The following is a 19838-nucleotide window of genomic DNA, read 5'->3' as shown; positions in this document are numbered from 1 at the left end:
ATAACTCTCTCCACCCCTCCGCTGTCTCCATCCCTCTCTACCTCCCTCCTCACCCTCCATCCCTCTCTACCTCCCTCCATAACTCTCTCCACCCCCTCCGCTGTCTCCATCCCTCTCTACCTCCCTCCTCACCCTCCATCCCTCTCTACCTCCCTCCATAACTCTCTCCACCCCCTCCGCTGTCTCCATCCCTCTCTACCTCCCTCCTCACCCTCCATCCCTCTCTAGCTCCCTCCATAACTCTCTCCACCCCCTCCGCTGTCTCCATCCCTCTCTACCTCCCTCCTCACCCTCCATCCCTCTCTACCTCCCTCCATAACTCTCTCTACCCCCTCCACTCTCTCCATCCCTCTCTACCTCCCTCCTCCTCCCTCCATTCCTCACACAAGACAACACTTCCTCAAGTCTCGACTTTGCACTTCTCGAACTTGATCATAATGAATAACACTATATGGACAGCACTCCTGCATCTAGACTCATTGCCCCATGTGTCACCCTATCTCTGAGCCATGGTCAAGTGTAGTGCACTTTTTAGGAAATTGGGTGCCATTTAGGACTCAGAAAAAGACTGCCTCTTGGTTTGTGAGAAGTAAAAAATCAACAACTGACAAACCAAATATGCCACTTACCACTATTAGGCAACAATTAAGAGGTTGAATACTACTGGAACAGTGTTAAACCTGCCTGGTAGAAGACCCAAGTGTATCTTATCCCCACTAGCAGTGAGGAAGATGGTTCGGGAGCCAAAGAAAAGACCAAGGGCCACAGTTGGAGATGTACAGAACTTGGTTTTATCTTGGGGTCAACAAGTCTCCAAATCTACAATTAGATGCCAACTCCATGCCAGTAGGCTATTTGGAAGTGTTCATTTTGAGCAACCACCACATGTAAACGCCTGGAGTTTGTTAAACCATTGATACTTTGATTGGAACCAGATGAGGGGGAAATAGAGCCCCACACACACCAGTGGTGGGTTTGGCCTCAGAATAAGGATGCGTACAAGTATGCAAAAACAAACCTCACGCCTACTTTAAAATACGGTGGTGGATCTTTGATTTTATGGGGCTTTTTTTACGTCCACTGGTCCTGAGGCCATTGTTAAGGTCAACGGCATCATGAACTCTACCAAATATGAGGCTGAAACTTGTCCACAAGTGGATCTTGAATGTTTGTTCCGCCTAAATGTCAAGTCAGACCAAATAATACAAATATTAGACTAATGCTTAGATATTGTAGTTCCCTACTGAACCAGCATTTTATGATTATTGATTGTTCCAGAGAGAATGTTATGTTCAATGATAAGGTATTATCATTGAACAGATGACCCAGACTAATATATTAGATGACCCATATTATCATGTGGTTAAATATAAACAAAATTGAAAAGGCTGCAACTCTTGTGCAATGTGATATGACTCTAATAACCTCGCTGTACTGTAACATTCATGATCTCCAGTGATTTAGTAGTCTAGCAACAGACACTACAGCTTCAGATATGGTACACCTTGGGGTTCTGAAACTGATTTGGTATGGCTCACGTTAGGCAGGCTGGATTATAGTTATCCTGCCTGGCCAACCAAATGTCATCCCCAGGTTTTAGTAACCCCTCCTGGCCAACCAAATGTCATCCCTGGGTTAAATCCCCTCAGTGCTGGTGAGTGAGTGGATGCGTCCCAAATGGCACCCTATTCCTTGTATAGTCCAATACTTTTGACCAGAGCCCTATGGCAAAAGTAGTGCACTATAAAGGAAGTAGGGTGCCATTTGAGACGTGTAATGTCCCTCTGAGCCCTGTTGTCCTTGTGTCTCTTCCAGGGAAGCAGTTCTGGGTGTTCAAGGACACCATGCTCCAGCCCGGCTACCCCCAGGACATCTCTATGTTCGGCCACGGCATGCCAACCCAGAGCATTGAGACCGCCGTCTGGTGGGAGGACGTAGCCAAGACATACTTCTTCAAAGGGGACAGGTGTGTACACTGAGCGGAGCTGTGTGTCTGTGGGTGGTGTGTGTGTGTGTGTGTGTGTGTGTGTGTGTGTGTGTGTGTGTGTGTGTGTGTGTGTGTGTGTGTGTGTGTGTGTGTGTGTGTGTGTGTGTGTGTGTGTGTGTGTGTGCATGCTAGTGCCTGTGTGCGTGTGTGTATGTGTGTGTGCCTTTGTGGGGAATTGGGGATGTGTGTGTGTCAGTTCATGTGTGTGTGTGTGTGTGTGTGTGCGTGTGTTTCTAATGTATTGGGACTGGGATGCCTATGAAATTGTGAGATGTGTGTTTTGATGTCTGATTATCCCACACCCTAATCCCCATGGCTGTCTGTTCAGGTACTGGCGTTACAATGAGGACATGAGGACAATGGACCCAGGCTACCCTAAATCCATCACTGTCTGGAAGGGTGTCCCAGACTCTCCACAAGGAGCCTTCGTAGACAAAGCCAATGGTATGTCCACCTATCTATCCCATAATACCATTATTACTAGACAGTAACATAATCACACTCACGTCTCCCTATCTATTAATCCTCTCCTTCCATCCGCTAGACAGTAACACTCACAAAATGTATAACAAACATAGTCTTTACTTCAGCCTTGTAACTACACATTTTAATACCTTGTAGCTACAATAAGCTATTATTTTAGTAGCCATGTTTTGACAGTATATTGTAAGACCCAGTTGGAATATGACAGGGAAGCAGAAAACAAAATACCACAGTCTGCTGCCCAATCCGGTTGAGGCCAGTTGGTCTGCACAGAGGGTGGGAAAGATGAGGTTTCTATTTTTTTTGTCAGGCCTGCGGGCTAGACTTATTAGACAAGTGGATCATACAAAAAGCCTGAGAATGGCTCCTATTGGTTGGTAATGGCCAGCAGGGCGGGGTTTGAGCGGACCTGGCAATGCCTCTATGGGAAAAATCAGGCCAGGTTGGGAGGCGGAGCACACTCATGCCATCTGTCCCCGTCCCTCTCAAGGGGAACTGTCCCATCCTACCTTCAGGCTATGCTCAAACCCTACACCCAAAACCGAGCACTCCGTTCTGCCACCTCTGGTCTCTTGGCTGTCACAACCCTACTGGAGGACTGCTCCCACTAAACCCAGTCAAAGCTCTTCTCTGTCCTGGCACCCCAATGGTGAAACCAGCTTCCCCCTGAAGCTCAGACAGAGTCCCTGCCCATCTTCTGAAAATGTCTGAAACCCAGGTAAACGTCTGGTACCATGGTAAACGTTGTAAACCCAGGTAAACGTCTGGTACCATGGTAAACGTTGTAAACCCAGGTAAACGTCTGGTACCATGGTAAACGTCGTAAACCCAGGTAAATGTCTGGTACCATGGTAAACGTCGTAAACCCAGGTAAACGTCTGGTACCATGGTAAACGTCTGAAACCCAGGTAAACGTCTGGTACCATGATAGACGTTGTAAACCCAGGTAAACGTCTGGTACCATGGTAAACGTCTGGTACCATGGTAAACGTCTGAAACCCAGGTAAACGTCTGGTACCATGGTAAACGTCTGAACCCAGGTAAACGCCTGGTACCATGGTATATGTCTGAAACCCAGGTAAACGTCTGGTACCATGGTAAATGTCTGAAACCCAGGTAAACGTCTGGTACCATGGTAAATGTCTGAAACCCAGGTAAACGTCTGGTACCATGGTAAATGTCTGAAACCCAGGTAAACGTCTGGTACCATGGTACATTTTTGAAACCCAGGTAAACATCTGGTACCATAGTACATTTTGAAACCCAGGTAAACACCGTAAACCCAGGTAAACGTCTGGTACCATGGTAAACGTCTGAAACCCAGGTAAACATCTGGTACCATGGTAAACCTCATAAACCCAGATAAACGTCTGGTACCATGGTAAATGCCTGGTACCATGGTAAATGTCTGAAACCCAGGTAAACGTCTGGTACAGTGGTACATTTTTGAAACCCAGGTAAACGTCTGGTATCATGGTAAACGACTGGTACCATGGTACATTTTTGAAACCCAGGTAAACGTCGTAAACCCAGGTAAACGTCTGGTACCATGGTAAACGTCTGAAACCCAGGTAAACATCTGGTACCATGGTAAACGTCGTAAACCCAGGTAAACGTCTGGTATCATGGTAAACGTCTGGTACCATGGTACATTTTTTAAACCCAGGTAAACGTCGTAAACCCAGGTAAACGTCTGGTACCATGGTAAACGTCTGAAACCCAGGTAAACATCTGGTACCATGGTAAACGTCTGAAACCCAGGTAAACGTCTGGTACCATGGTAAATGTCTGGTACCATGGTAAACGTCTGGTACCATGGTAAACGTCTGAAACCCAGGTAAACATCTGGTACCATGGTAAACCTCATAAACCCAGGTAAACGTCTGGTACCATGGTAAACGTCGTAAACCCAGGTAAACGTCTGGTACCATGGTAAATGTCTGGTACCATGGTAAATGCCTTGTACCATGGTAAATGTCTGAAATCCAGGTAAACGTCTAGTACCGTGCTACATTTTTGAAACCCAGGTAAACATCTGGTATCATGGTAAACGTCTGGTACCATGGTACATTTTTTAAACCCAGGTAAACGGCGTAAACCCAGGTAAACATCTGGTACCATTGTAAACGTCTGAAACCCAGGTAAACATCTGGTACCATGGTAAACGTCGTAAACCCAGGTTAACGTCTGGTACCATGTTAAACGTCTGAAACCCAGGTAAACATCTGGTACCATGGTAAACGTCTGAAACCCAGGTAAACGTCTGGTACCGTGATAAACGTCTGGTACTGTGGTAAACGTCGTAAACCCAGATAAACGTCTGGTACTATGGTAAATGTCTGGTACCATGGTAAACGTCTGGTACCATGGTAAACGTCTGAAACCCAGGTAAACGCCTGGTACCATGGTAAACCTCGTAAACCCAGGTAAACGTCTGGTACCATGGTAAACGTCTGAAACCCAGGTAAACGTCTGGTACCATGGTAAACGTCTGCAACCCAGGTAAACATCTGGTACCATGGTAAACCTCATAACCCAGGTAAACGTCTGGTACCATGGTACATTTTTGAAACCCAGGTAAACGTCTGGTATCATGGTAAACGTCTGGTATACCATGGTACATTTTTTAAACCCAGGTAAACGTCGTAAACCCAGGTAAACGTCTGGTACCATGGTAAACGTCTGAAACTCAGGTAAACATATGGTACCATGGTAAACGTCTGAAACCCAGGTAAACGCCTGGTACCATGGTAAATGTCTGAAACCCAGGTAAACGTCTGGTACCATGGTAAACGTCTGAAACCCAGGTAAACTTCTGCTACCATGGGAAATGTCTGAAACCTAGGTAAACGTCTGGTACCATGGTAAATGTCTGAAACCCAGGTAAACGTCTGGTACCATGGTAAATGTCTAGTACCATGGTAAACGTCTGAAACCCAGGTAAACGTCTGGTACCATGGTAAATGTATAGTATCGTGGTAAATGTCTGAAACCCAGGTAAACGCCTGGTACCATGGTAAATGTCTGAAACCCAGGTAAACGTCTGGTACCATGGTAAACGTCTGAAACCCAGGTAAACTTCTGCTACCATGGGAAATGTCTGAAACCCAGGTAAACGTCTGGTACCATGGTAAATGTCTGAAACCCAGGTAAATGTCTGGTACCATGGTAAATGTCTAGTACCATGGTAAACGTCTGAAACCCAGGTAAACGTCTGGTACTATGGTAAATGTCTAGTATCGTGGTAAATGTCTGAAACCCAGGTAAACGTCTGCTACCATAGTAAACGTCTGAAACCCAGGTAAACGTCTGGGGCCGTGGTAAATGTCTGGTACCATGGTAAATGTCTGAAACACAGGTAAACGTCTGGTACCGTGGTACATTTTTGAAACCCAGGTAAACGTCTGGTATCATGGTAAACGTCTGGTACCATGGTACATTTTTTAAACCCAGGTAAACGTTGTAAACCCAGGTAAACGTCTGGTACCATGGTAAATGTCTGAAACCCAGGTAAACATCTGGTACCATGGTAAACGTCGTAAACGTCTAGTACCATGGTAAATGTCTGGTACCATGGTAAACGTCTGAAACCCAGGTAAACGTCTGGTACCATGGTAAACGTCGTAAACCCAGGTAAACGTCTGGTACCATGGTAAATGTCTGGTACCATGGTAAATGTCTGGTACCATGGTGAACGTCTGAAACCCAGGTAAACGCCTGGTACCATGGTAAATGTCTGAAACCCAGGTAAATGTCTGGTACCATGGTAAATGCCTAGTACCATGGTAAACGTCTGAAACCCAGGTAAACGCCTGGTACCATGGTAAATGTCTGAAACCCAGGTAAACGTCTGGTACCATGGTAAATGTCTGAAACCCAGGTAAACGTCTGCTACCATGGTAAATGTCTGAAACCCAGGTAAACGTCTGCTACCATGGTAAATGTCTGAAACCCAGGTAAACATCTGGTACCATGGTAAATGTCTAGTACCATGGTAAACGTCTGAAACCCAGGTAAACATCTGGTACCATGGTAAACGTCTAAAACCCAGGTAAACATCTGGGACCATGGTAAATGTCTAAAACCCAGGTAAACATCTGGGACCATGGTAAACGTCTAAACCCCAGGTAAACGTCTGGGACCATGGTAAATGTCTAAAACCCAGGTAAACGTCTGGGACCATGGTATTTTCTTACCAGCACTGACTTAGTTGACTTAATTGCTTTATTGAGGGAAGGTGAATTCCACAATAACGGAATTGTGCTTTGATTCATATTTTTCACTTTACACTGTATGCCAAACAAAAACCATTGATTTCAAAGTTTAACAAACCATACAACTCTATGCACAAGGACTATTTTGAACATTTTACGCTGAACATTTTATTATAACACATTTACTGGAAAACTGCAGATGTGAAGTTTGTAACATAATTATGGTAAACTCTTCATCAGGTTTTTATGTGACCACATTTTCCTAAAGCAATGTTAAATATCTGCTCTGAATTAATATTCAAAGATGTTGTTAGGAGTGTGTATTGGAGGCGAAGTCAGGTGCAGGAGAGCAGAGTGTAGTGAACAGGCGCACTTTTTATTCCGGTCAAAATGACAGCACAAAGTAACATAAAATGTGCCTAAAACACGGAACATTGAACAAAAAAACATGCGCGTAACAATATCCATAATATCAAAATACACATAACACAAACAATCCTACACAAAGACAAGATGGGGAACAGAGGAATAAATACATATGAAATTATTGGGGAATGAAGACCAGGTGTGCAGGGAACAAGACAAAACAAATGGATTCATGAAAAATGGAGCTGCGATGGCTAAAAAACCGGTGACGTTGACCACCAAACGCCGCCTGAACAAGGAGAGGAGCCGACTTCGGCGGAAGTCGTGACAGACCCCCAAACGTTCCATGAACGCCCTCCAGACTCTCGAAGTGAACTGGGGACCCCGATCAGACACTATGTCCCCAGGCACCCCGTAGTGCCGGAAGACGTGTGTAAACAGGGCATCCACAGTTTGTAGGGCCGTAGGGAGACCGGGCAGAGGGAGGAGACGACGGGACTTAGAGAAACGATCCACAACGACCAAGATCGCGGTGTTCCCCTGTGAGGGAGGAAGATAGATCTGTTAGAAAATCACCACTGATAAATCCACGATAATCAAGAATTTCAATAAGCATTTCTCTATAGCTGGCCATGCTTTCCAACTGGCTACCCCAACCCCGGCCAACTGCTCTGCACCCTCTGCAGCAACTGGAGCCTCCAACACTACTCAGCAAATTGGATGCAGTCTATCACAGTGCCATCCGTTTTGTCACCAAAGCCCCATATACTACCCACCACTGCAACCTGTATGCTCTCGTTGGCTGGTCCTCGCTACATATTCGTCGCCAAACCCACTGGCTCCAGGTCATCTATAAGTCTTTGCTAGGTAAAGCTCCGCCTTATCTCAGCTCACTAGTCACCATAGCAACCCCCGCCCCCAGTAGCACGCGCTCCAGCAGGTATATTTCACTGGTCACCCCCAAAGCCAATTCCTAATTTGGCCGCCTTTCCTTCCAGTTCTCTGCTGCCAATGACTGGAACGAATTGCAAAAAAACACTGAAGTTGGAGACATATCTCTCTCACTAACTTTAAGTGTCAGCTGTCAGAGCAGCTTAGCGATCGCTGCAGCTGTACACAGCCCATCTGTAAATAGCCCATCCAACCAACTACCTACCTCATCCCCATATTTGTTTTTGTTTTTCTGCTCTTTTGCACAACAGTATTTCTACCTGCACATCCTCATCTGCACATATCACTCCAGTGTAAATTGCTAAATTGTAATTACTTCACCACTATTGGCCTATTTATTGGGTTAGGGTTAGGGTGCCTCACCTCCTTACTTCAGATGCACACACTGTATACAGATTTCTCTACTGTGTTATTGACTGTATGTTTGTTTATCCCAGGTGTAACTCTGTGTTGTTGTTTGTGTCGCACTGCTTTGTTTTATCTTGGTCAGGTCGCAGTTGTAAATGAGAACTGGTTCTCAACTGGCCTACCTGGTTAATAAAGGTGAAATAAATAAGAAAAATAATCAAATACTCTGCTCTACTGTACTGTACTGTGCTGCCTAAACTTGTGAAACATAGATGTCTATGATTGGTTCAGATTTGGTCCGGCCAGGCCAGACTGAGCAAATTTCAACTTCTTTTCAACGTCAATGGACATCCGGTGTGGTCAGTGCTCAGTAGGTGAGGATGCTTGTTACAGTAAATGGAAGGAAGGTAGGGGGTAGGTGTCATGGTAGGTGTCAGTAAGAGCCAGGAGAGGTGACATTAACCGGAGAGAGAGAACAGGGAGAGAGCGGCAGAGAGAGAGAGAGTGTCTAAGACCCCTTTTCCATCTGTTTGACCAGAAATCAAAACCTTTGCATATTTCCACATTTATAAGATGGGAAATGGTTGAAAAATGTATATATGCCTTAATTTCTCAAAACATTATGCTCTTAGCTTTCATTTGACACCCAATTTGACATGCTCCTATGAACTTCTCACGTTGGTGCTCATGGGTCCTTTCACATGGACAATGCCCAGAAAATGGACTTGCAACAATAGCTGGGTGAGACAACCACATATCTTAAGATGAATGTACTAATTGTGATTAGCTCTAGATAGCGTCTGATAAAATGACTGAAATGTAAATGTAAATGACGATGTGGGAAAACAAGTCACCTCGAAAATGTATTTTTATTTTTATTTTATTTCACCTTTATTTAACCAGGTAGGCTAGTTGAGAACAAGTTCTCATTTGCAACTGCGACCTGGCCAAGATAAAGCATAGCAGTGTGAACAGACAACACAGAGTTACACATGGAGTAAACAATAAACAAGTCAATAACACAGTAGAACAAGAAAGGGGAGTCTATATACATTGTGTGCAGAAGGCATGAAGAGGTAGGCAAATAATTACAATTTTGCAGATTAACACTGGAGGGATAAATTATCAGATGGTCATGTACAGGTAGAGATACTGGTGTGCAAAAGAGCAGAATAGTAAAAAAATAAAAACAGTATGGGGATGAGGTAGGTAAAATTGGGTGGGCTATTTATCGATAAGACTATGTACAGCTGCAGCGATCGGTTAGCTGCTCAGATAGCAGATGTTTGAAGTTGGTGCAGGAGATAAAAGTCTCCAACTTCAGCGATTTTTGCAATTCGTTCCAGTCACAGGCAGCAGAGAACTGGAACGAAAGGCGGCCAAATGAGGTGTTGGCTTTAGGGATGATCAGTGAGATACACCTGCTGGAGCGCGTGCTACGGGTGGCTGTTGCCATCGTGACCAGTGAACTGAGATAAGGCGGAGCTTTATGTACCCTGATCATCAATCATTATCAGGGCAGGTGACAGTAGGGTAGGCTATACTCCACTCTTTATAGATGTTTGGTTGTGTCAGTGTGACTGGGATCTGGGATGCTTGAACAGAGGTGTGTGTTGTATCGCTCATCCACTCCTACACACACCTTCACACAGTGCTCTGTCTTATGGTGGGATTATTTGTCTCTCTGAAATGAGAGACAAACAAATACATGTCTGTCATTGAACAACTGGGCCATGATTAGATAGTGAAAAAACACACCAATCTCTTCTATAATTTCTTTAAATAATAAAAGCTAATTTACCAACATTCCTGAAAATGGATATGGAAAATGTATATATAGGGTTTTGGAATTAAACTCTTCTTTCGCCCACACCAGTCAGAGCTCAACTAAAAGCCAAGTCTCTCCCTCTCTTCTTTCCCAAGATGAATCTTTCAGGACACTGCTCTCTCTCGCGTGCGCTCTCTCACTCCCTGGGTTGCTAACCGTAAACAACTCAGCTGCCCATGTGATTTAGAACCCCATTCTCTCGGTTTCTCTCTCACTCTCTCTAGCTCTCTCTTTCTCTCTCTCTTCCCTTCTAAAGAACTCCTCTGCTCTGTGCACTTGGAAATAGAGCGCATATCTCATCTATTCTTCCCTCTCTCTTTTCTTTGAAGAATTCATGAATAATGCAGAGAGGTATAGAGGAGAGGAGAGATGGGGAGTTTAGTCAGGTTGTCATGCTGGGGATATGTCACTGGTTTACAGTGTGTTTGTGGTCCAGTGTTTCAGGTCATCCAGAGAGGAGTAAGCACTTGTCTTTATCACTGCCCGGGCTTTATTCTACTGGCCTGTAACCCCCAGGGATATATTGGGCGCCTGGAATAGAGAGAGAATTACAAACAAGTTCTTTACCAACCTCAGATTGACATCCAAATGAATCCTGTGGAGACCATATTAGGACACTTAGACTGTGAACAGATTGTACTTAATTGTATTCTTTCTCTCTCTCTCTCTCTCTCTCTCTCTCTCTCTCTCTCTCTCTCTCTCTCTCTCTCTCTCTCTCATCCCCCTCTGTCACTTTCTTTCCATCACTTTATCTCTCCAGGTTTCACCTACTTCTACAAAGGAAAGGAGTACTGGAAGTTCAACAATCAGAGGTTGCGAGTCGAACCCGGTTACCCCCGCTCCATCCTGAAGGACTTCATGGGCTGCGACCTGACCCCCATCGACCCCGAGTGGCCGCCCACGGAGGACGTCGACATTGTCATTGAGCTGGAAAACGAGGCCAACACAGTGAAGGCCATTGCCATCGTGATCCCCTGTGTCCTGGCGCTCTGTCTTCTTGTCCTGGTCTACACCGTCTTCCAGTTTAAGAGGAAGGGAACGCCCAGACACATACTGTACTGCAAACGCTCCATGCAGGAGTGGGTGTGATGACTCTGGGTGACACACAGGGGTCCGCTAGTTGGACCAATATGACTTTATTATACCCTCTAGTATAATGGAATCAATGGTCCGGAAATGACATTCAGACAGAGGTGGTGGCGGTTGCAGTATGTCGGTGACTCCACTATGATCTGATCTCATTTTAGGCCTACTCCCAAGACTCCCGCGTCTTTTCAAATGGGGGCGGGAGAGGGTGGGGCCTTTGCCTAGATACCCCTCCACCCTGAGATTGAACAGAGGGTACTGTTATTTTGTATCCCTTCAACCCCCATTCCTAGCCCTGCCCTTTTAGGACGGCGCCTGGTGCAACCGCTCTTAAACGGGGAAGAACTTTCATGTGGCGTTCAACTCTTCCCATGGTGCACTGCGTCAGTCATCTTCCTGTTGTCATATCAGGCTGTCGCCCAATCAGAGGAAAACAGCCGGTTCTTATCTACAGTATCTTAGGTCTTAACCCCTACTGCACGCGCTCAGAAAGACAAAAGACCCCCAATAACAAATGTTGCTGAAGTTAACCACCGAGTTACCAACTCCTGTCTCTTTTTATTGTTTTTTTCCTTCAAAATATAATTTATTTTCAAAAATGAACGTTTTTCCAGTCCCCTTTAAAACAGTCCTGAAGAAAAATACAACCCAAACCAAATAAATACTTTTTTCTCTCTAAAGAGGATGCTTTTTTTTTTCTTAATCATTTTTGCTATCACTTTCTTTTTCTTTTCTCTTCTTTTTTCTATCCCTGCTCTTCTTGATCGTTTATGCAGTGGAAACTTTGACTGTTGTGGCAGTCTGTCTCAAAAACAGGGGCCAAAATATTTTGCAATATTTTTAATCGCCTTAATTAAAGATCAATTGTGTTTCATTTTCTTGTTTTTTTTGCTATTTTGTATACTGCTTTGTTTGTTTATTTGTTTACTTGTTTATTGAAAGAGCTGTTGGGGCCATATTGGTTGCTATCCAAGATAAATAGTCATGGGTTCAACAAGCTCCGTGCCAAATGACACCCTATTCCCTAGATACTAGTAGTATATAATATCTAGGGAGTAGGGTGCCATTGGGGGCGCAGACCATGTTCTATTACCCAGAGGCCTCAGCGCTGGTTTGCCAGACCACCAGAACAGGAGAAAGATTCTGCCTGTATATAGAGTTTAAGATATTAGTCAAAATAGGGAGGATGAAGGTTCTTGAAAAAAAGCCACTATAGTTGAGTGTTATGGTATTGTTATGGTATCTGACTTGATATATATATATCAGTCTGATAGGAAAGACTGATACATTAAAGAGATTAAAATGCTGTTACACTATAGATTTGCTTATTGTTTGGTCCTGTCAACCGACACTTACCCCTCTGAAATGGTAGTTCTGTATTGGTTAAGTTTGCATCCCAAAATAATTGTATGGTCTTTGTAAACGTACGGACAGACCGTATTTAATCTTCTTGACTGCCTTGTTGAGAGAGTTCTACTTAAGTCACAGACGCCTACTACCCATGATGCACTTGTCTCTCGACCGAGGACCAATAGGAGTGACAGTGACGTCAGTCAAGACAATGCAGTGTCTTCTCCTGTGTCCAAGTGCATGCAAGCATCTACATCCACGTTGGACTGCTCAGAAAACCTCTACGAAAATAAAACAGAAGAAGTGGAAACAAACAATATGGACAAACCAGATTCACAGATACAGCAGTTTGTTCCTCCAGTGCTTGAAAACAGGTTGCAGTTACAGTTCGGTGGAACATTCCTGCAGGTTCCTTGTATGCGAATAGAACACACCATGTGGCATGCAGCTTGACCAGTGGTTCTGCCCAAAGCTTACGGAAGGACTCGATGACGATGCTCAAACTCTTGAATATACCTTGTCTGCATCTATTTGTTTATGTTTCATGGCTGCGGGTTCCCTTTCTGGTACTATAAAAACAAAAGAGTCATTGGAAAATATCTCACCGGAGCTATAGGAAGCAGGCATTTAGGTCATTTCCTGGTAATTGGCCAGTCAGGTTAGGTTGGCCAGCGGAAACTTGATTTGATTTGGTCACCGAATTCTAAAAAAGTAACTAGTGTCGTTGCTTCATGGTGAGCAGTGTTTGAATGTGTGTCTGTTTCATGATAATGGTTTCTACTTTCTTTCTTTTTGCAAAAACAAATGCGACATCCTTCTTCCTTCTTCGTGTAAGACAGATTGGGACAATGGAAAATGTCCTGACAGAATTAATAAATTGATCAGTATATGATTAAAAAATGATGCCTTGAAACTCATTGTTTATATTTATATATACATGATATACCCAATGAGGTTGTGACGTAAGGGTGTGTTATGTGAATAGTTTTGCTATGGGGGTGTGAGGTGGGATTTGACATGTTTTAGCTACGTGTGTAAGCTCTCCCCCTTGCCCCTTGCTGTGTTCTTAATGGTAAATCCTCACCAAATCCAAACTACTTCTGTTCACAATCCATTTCTCTCAGAAGAGATTAACTCACACATGTCTGATGTGTAGAAAACAACTCAATTGGTTTGAGATGTCAAGACACAGTACAGTGCTCTCAATAGACATGTACTTAAACCTTATTTACCAGAAACTCAGCAAGTATACGGCAGCCAGGACAAATAAAACAAACTCTAAATATATTCTCCAAACTCTAGGGGGATTTCCTTAGTCTAATCCGACCACAAAAGGAAAAATGACAACATTTATATTTCAGACCTAAACCATGTTGATGTTTATGTGGGAAATACCAAGACTGAAAGCTCAACATCCTTCTAACTGGTATTATGTGTCACATTAAGTCGCGTGATAAAAATCAGACCTTTTAAAGATATGCAGGCATTTAAAGGCCCACTCTGTGATTCTTACAGCTGTTTTGGATCATTTAAAAGCATGCTGGACAGCATGCTACAGGGGCAGACGCCAGACAGTAGTGTTTATTCTACTGCCACTGCACTCCAGTCCAGACGGTAACTAACTGCCATCAAAAAAAGAGGTCGACCCAGTTCACTTACTTGGGCTTTAGTTGTGGTCATGAACACACATGCGGGAGTAAGACGATAGCCCTACTGTGGCTAGAGAGTTCACTGTTCCCCCGTCACAATACAACTCAGCTGCAAAATGGCGTCTGTGCTGTGAGTCTGACTTAGACAATGGCATAACGGTTACAGTTATGTTTAGGGCACAATCCAGCCCATGGCTTTCTTCTAGGGCTTTTGGTCTTCTGTTTGCACTTTTTACCACTTACCAAGTGATGCAAATACACTCCTGTTTCTTTTCAAATGCCTGTGTGTGTGTGTGTGTGTGTGTGTGTGTGTGTGTGTGTGTGTGTGTGTGTGTGTGTGTGTGTGTGTGTGTGTGTGTGTGTGTGTGTGTGTGTGTGTGTGTGTGTGTGTGTGTGTGTGTGTGTGTGTTTGCCGCCTGCGTGTCTGCCTTTTACGTCTCCAGCATTACTTACCACTGGCTGTGTGCTTATTCACAAATGTATGTCCGGGTCTCTTGTCTACGTCTACATGTCAGTCAGTGTGTGTGTGTATCTACGTCTGTATCTGGTTCTGTAGCTCGAGACTGGAGCCTGCACTATCCCTTGGAGACGTGTTGCTCTGGGAGGCAGGCTGAAACATTGGTGCTAACCGAACCTACAGAACACTAGCCAGGGCTGGAGCTATGGCCATGCAGGGCTAGTTTTATGGTGCTGTTTTTCTTTCTGTTTTTTGGTGGGGTTTTTTCCCTATTCTGTCATTGACTTAAACTTGAGTGATTACAACGTGAACAAGAGTAATACATTTTCATTTAACACGAGTCGTTACGGTGCAGTGTTTAATGGCTGTAGGTAAATGGAAAGCATATATCATCCTGGTGGTTGTTAATGTAATGTATCCCAGCAGCCACTCTGCTGAGAGACTAGGGTCGCTACTAAAAGTTCACAGGGTCAAGTAGTCACCCAGACCCAGTGGTGTATAGCCTGCATCCCAAATGGCACCTTATTCCCTTTATAGTGCTGGGTGGGCTCTGGTCAAAAGTATGGCACTATAAAGGGAATAGGGTGCCATTTGGTACGCTCCCACAGCTTACAAGGTCTGAAGGTATGGAGGAAAGAAAGGAGGGATCAAGAAATTGAAAAGGTGAAGGTTATTTATGTTTCACTGTTAATACACCAGCGATTGGAAGTGGGTTGGAAATACAGGTTGAACCTCTGTTATCTGGAATAGCGAAGAAATATAAATAACTGTTCAGCCATCTTCTTACGTCTTCTCACCATCGTCCACATCTGTTATCAACTTGTGTATCAGGCAGAGAGTGGAGGGGTTAACGGTGATAACCACAGTACTTGTGTGTCTGTGTGTGTACTGAGTCAGATGTATGCTGTTCCATTGTATATGTGTGTGTACAGTATGTGTGTATCAAGGGGACTGACCCCCCCCCCTCATGCACACACAAACACTATGCTATGTCTTCATTTTCCTGTATTCATGTCATTACATTTGGGGAGGGGTCTTATTAAGATAAATAAGAAACATAATGAACTACACATTAACCATCTTTTGTATACTATTTTCCATCTTACATACATGCTGAGCATCATTCTCTACATTGTGTTGTATCAATGGAGCCTGGATCCATCTTGTTGATCAATAAAGACATTTTAAAGATGTCCTCATTTGCGTTTTGTCATGTTCATGCAAGTGTGATACTAACACATCTTTTCCATGTCAAGTTTCAGTTTGTTTTCCATTGATGTTCACTAATATTCATTCGACCTCAGCAATATAAAATAAGTGAAATCACATTTCAGTTGTGTTTTCACTGTCATGAGCCAGGTCTTACTATGGCTGCAGTAGAGTATGTATCAAGGCAGGAAAGCATTTAACTATTTCCTTCATGGATGGTTTGGTCAATTAACTATTTTTACATCTTCATCATTGCTCTATCCATACAATACCACACCAGGGGTCATGCTGGGTCAAATATATCTGCCCACAGCACCTCAGTACTTTTACTGAACCTCCCACAAGGATAAAACCATTTTTAGGAAGGAAGTGACAGGTGAGAGGTTTATCCCAGGCCTTCAGTTAGCTTCCATATAGAAACAAAATACAGTACATTGAGTTCCATTCCATATATAAACTGTACATTAGAGTTCCTTTCTATACAGTACAGTACATTCCTCTCCAGCTGTGGTAAAGTAAAGGTCTGATCCAGAAATAAGGCTGTGTCCCAGATGGCACTCTATTCCCTATATAGTGCACTACGTTTGACTAGGGCCCATGGTCGAAGTATTGCACTAAATAGGGAATAGGTAGCCACTTGGGACACCCTACTCTAACGCCTGGCTGTATCCCTTGGCCTCCAATAAGGTGTTCAGAACACACTGGATGGACATCTGTTTTCAATTTCTATCAATGGTTCCAAAGTTTCCCCCATTTCAATGATACTTGCTGAAATGTACTTAGAACAACATCTAGTGTGGTATGAAAACATATTTAAGATGTGTTATATGTTCCAGACACTCAAATGAGATCGATCACTTAAAGGATTCCTGACTGTACAGTACTTTAGCTGTTTCAATCACTGACCCATGATTCAGTGTTTCCCAGGAGTTGCTTGAGACCTGAAGCCTGGTGTCAGCTCTCCGAGAGAATGCCTAGGCTTTAGAGCAGTGGGCAAACATAGTCTTACAGGAGACCCAAACTAAAACAGTTATACTGTCTAGTGGGTCTCAGTCCTAGGTGCTTACATAGACACTGAGAAACGACAACTTGGCTATGTACACGGGGTACCAGTGTACATTGAGGTAGATATGCACATATAAGTAGGGATAAAGTGACTAGGCAACAGGATAGATAATAAACAGTAGCAGCAGCGTATGTGAGGAGTCAAAAGAGTTGGCGCAAAAAGGGTCAACTATTTGAACCAGTCTTGTTGATGTGGATGGGGGTTTGCTTGGCTTCCATTTCCTGTTGCCCACGATCAGCTCCTTTGTCTTGCTCACATTGAGGGAGAAGTTGTTGTCCTGGCACCACACTGCCAGGTCATTAACCTCCTCCCTATAGGCTGTCTTAATGATGGTGTTGGAGTCGTGCACGGCCACACAGTTGTGGGTGAACAGGGAGTACAGGAGTGGACGAAGCGTGCACCCCTGAGGGTCCCCTGTGTTGAGGGTTAGAGTGATGGGTGTCTTGTTGCCTAGCGTCACCACGCGGGGTCTTCCCGTCAGGAAGTCCAGAATCGAGTTGCAAAGGGAGGTGTTTAGTCTCAGGGTCCTTAGCTTAGTGATGAACTTGGAGGGTACTATGGTGCCAACCTTAGCTTGGAGGACACGGAGGGACTATAGTGGTCTGCTTGAAACTGGGTCAGGGAGAGATTGAAAATGTCAGTGAAGACACTTGCCAGCTAATCATTAGTGATCGCTGTTCTGATGTCCAGAAGCTGTTTTCGGTCATAGGAAATTATGGCGGAAATATTATATGAAAAAAAGTTAAGATCAGAGTAAATAAATTGGTCAAGAGCCAGTAAAACGGCAGCTATCCACTGCAGCACCATTTCCATTTTCAATTCTACACTTATTCCACATTGGTTCAACGTAATTTTATTGAAATGGCGTAGAAACAATATGGATTCAACCAGTGTGTGCCCAGTGGGAAAATAATTAGAAAGAAGAAATAGAAAAGGAAAGAGTGAGAGAGGACAAGAGAGGACAAGAGAGGACAGGAGAAGACTAGAGAGGAAAGGAGAGGACAGATGAATAGTATGAGACTAGCCCAACACTCCCAGGCTGGCTATTCGACTGGTCATACAGTACAATGCACTATACATCCATGTTTAAAACTCATTAGTGGAGAGGTTTCATAGGGTCGTACAGGAGGAGACAGAGACCAGAACCCAAGCTACGGTAATGATTGGAGGTAGTTATTGGTTTGAGACTTTCCCTACACTACACTTCTCTGTGCATTCAAAGAGACAAAGCTTAGGTCATGATTGGAGCATCCAGGTGAAATTAGTTCCATTTATCACTCCATTGATTCTACTATCATTCCACTAAACAGCATGCTGTGCTTTGTGCCCCGCCTGCCTGCCCTTCTACAGTCCCTCCCCTCCTCTCCTCTCTCCTCTCTTTCACAATCCAGCTACTGGAAGGATACACTCAGTGGGGCCTGAAACTAGTTCAATGTTAAAGTATATGTCAAGAGTGAGGAAAAATACTTTGAAATTTGAAATGGTTTGTGTTTTCCTATTTGCAGAAATAGATCTGCAATCAATAACTGTCGTCATTTAGATTAAGTATCTGGCCTGAAAACTTTCCCATTCTTTGTTCATTCGCAGGAGACTCAGCTATAATTTGTCCCCAAACACTTCTCATTTCATCTTTCAAGAGAGCTCTCAGCCAGAGTCAGATCCAACACCAGAGACTATTATTTTTTTCAGAGACCATTAACTGCTCTCATTTTGAGGGGCCAAACTTTTGGGTGAGAAAGATTTATATCTGATTGATGTATCGCATTTCCTACCTTTCAGAGAAATACACTGTTATCATGGCGCTTGTGTGTGTCTGAGAGAAATAGAAATACTCTACAGTTGTCTTCTGAACCAATTGAGCGTTCACACCGGCGACTCACACCACTGACTCCGGCTTACAACTGAATAATAGTTGTGGGCCCTGGTCAAAAGTAGTGCACTACTTAGGAAATAAGGTACCATTTGGGACGGAGTCGGTGAGAATTCAAGCATGGACTTAAGACGAAAGGTAACAATAGTTTCTGCTGAATATGATACGTTATCTCTTTGTCTGAGAGGTGGGACGTGGTTGGATGATCATCAGACGCTAATGCGTGGATTCACCTGTGTTTTGTTACCGTTGTCATGGGGATCTCCTGTCTAAAGACGTGCGGTCAGCCAGGCTAAATGATGTGGTGATATCGATCTAATCCATCTATCCTCTCACCTGCTCTCGCTCTCCTCTCTCGCCCTCTTTCGCTCCCTCCCCGTCTCTCACGCTCCCTCTCTCCATGAGAAAAAAGAACAGTAGATGGGATTTCCATTTATGTGTTTTCCCATCCCTGCTTTAGTCTTTGAAGAAGAGACCAAGGGAAATGATGTTTCTGGTCTCAGTCATGAGAATGAGAGAGGAGGAAGAGAAAACGAAAGGCTGGGAGAGAATGAAGGAAAAAAAGACTGAGTGGGAGAGAAGAGACGTTCCCTGAAAACTGGCAGGGGTGGATGAGGTCAGTGATGACTGCAGCAGATGTTTCAGCTGCCACTGATCATGACAGGATGCAACTTTGCCATGTACACCAGTTATTTATTTCACTGCCAACAGAAATATCTTTATTTTACAGACCTCTTGGGGGGGGGGGTGGTATTAAGTACACATAGGCCTATTGTTGAGATACATATTTTACTGTACAACATAGTCCTGAGGGCAATTCTATATCTGAATGTCTGTGGTTCTGTAATCTCCATAGAAGTATCAGTAACCCAACCACTCTGTCAACATTGACTTGTTGACCATGTACAGAAGTCAAAAAGCCCATTTCCAAAAATCCATATATTGAATTAATGCAGCTGTTAGTCCTGTGAATT

At 43.9% G+C, this 19838-nt stretch overlaps 1 protein-coding gene across 4 annotated transcripts in view; it reads left to right on the top strand.

Moving 5' to 3' along the window:
• The window catches only part of LOC135522661 (matrix metalloproteinase-16-like), an 89589-nt gene extending 73676 nt beyond the window's left edge, over window positions 1-15913 (top strand). For all 4 annotated transcript variants that reach the window (XM_064949136.1, XM_064949138.1, XM_064949137.1 and 1 more), the window contains 3 exons: window positions 1816-1966; window positions 2316-2431; window positions 10938-15913. In XM_064949136.1, the coding sequence (XP_064805208.1) occupies window positions 1816-1966; window positions 2316-2431; window positions 10938-11266 (596 nt within the window). In that variant the 3' untranslated portion in view covers window positions 11267-15913. The remainder of the gene's footprint in view (window positions 1-1815; window positions 1967-2315; window positions 2432-10937) is intronic.
• The last annotated feature ends 3925 nt before the right edge of the window (window positions 15914-19838 follow it).

This window comes from Oncorhynchus masou, chromosome 30, assembly GCF_036934945.1.
Source record: "Oncorhynchus masou masou isolate Uvic2021 chromosome 30, UVic_Omas_1.1, whole genome shotgun sequence".
NCBI classification, from domain to species: Eukaryota; Metazoa; Chordata; class Actinopteri; order Salmoniformes; family Salmonidae; genus Oncorhynchus; species Oncorhynchus masou.
Note: the sequence above shows the minus strand (reverse complement) of the source record. Positions and strands in the feature narration are given on the sequence as shown.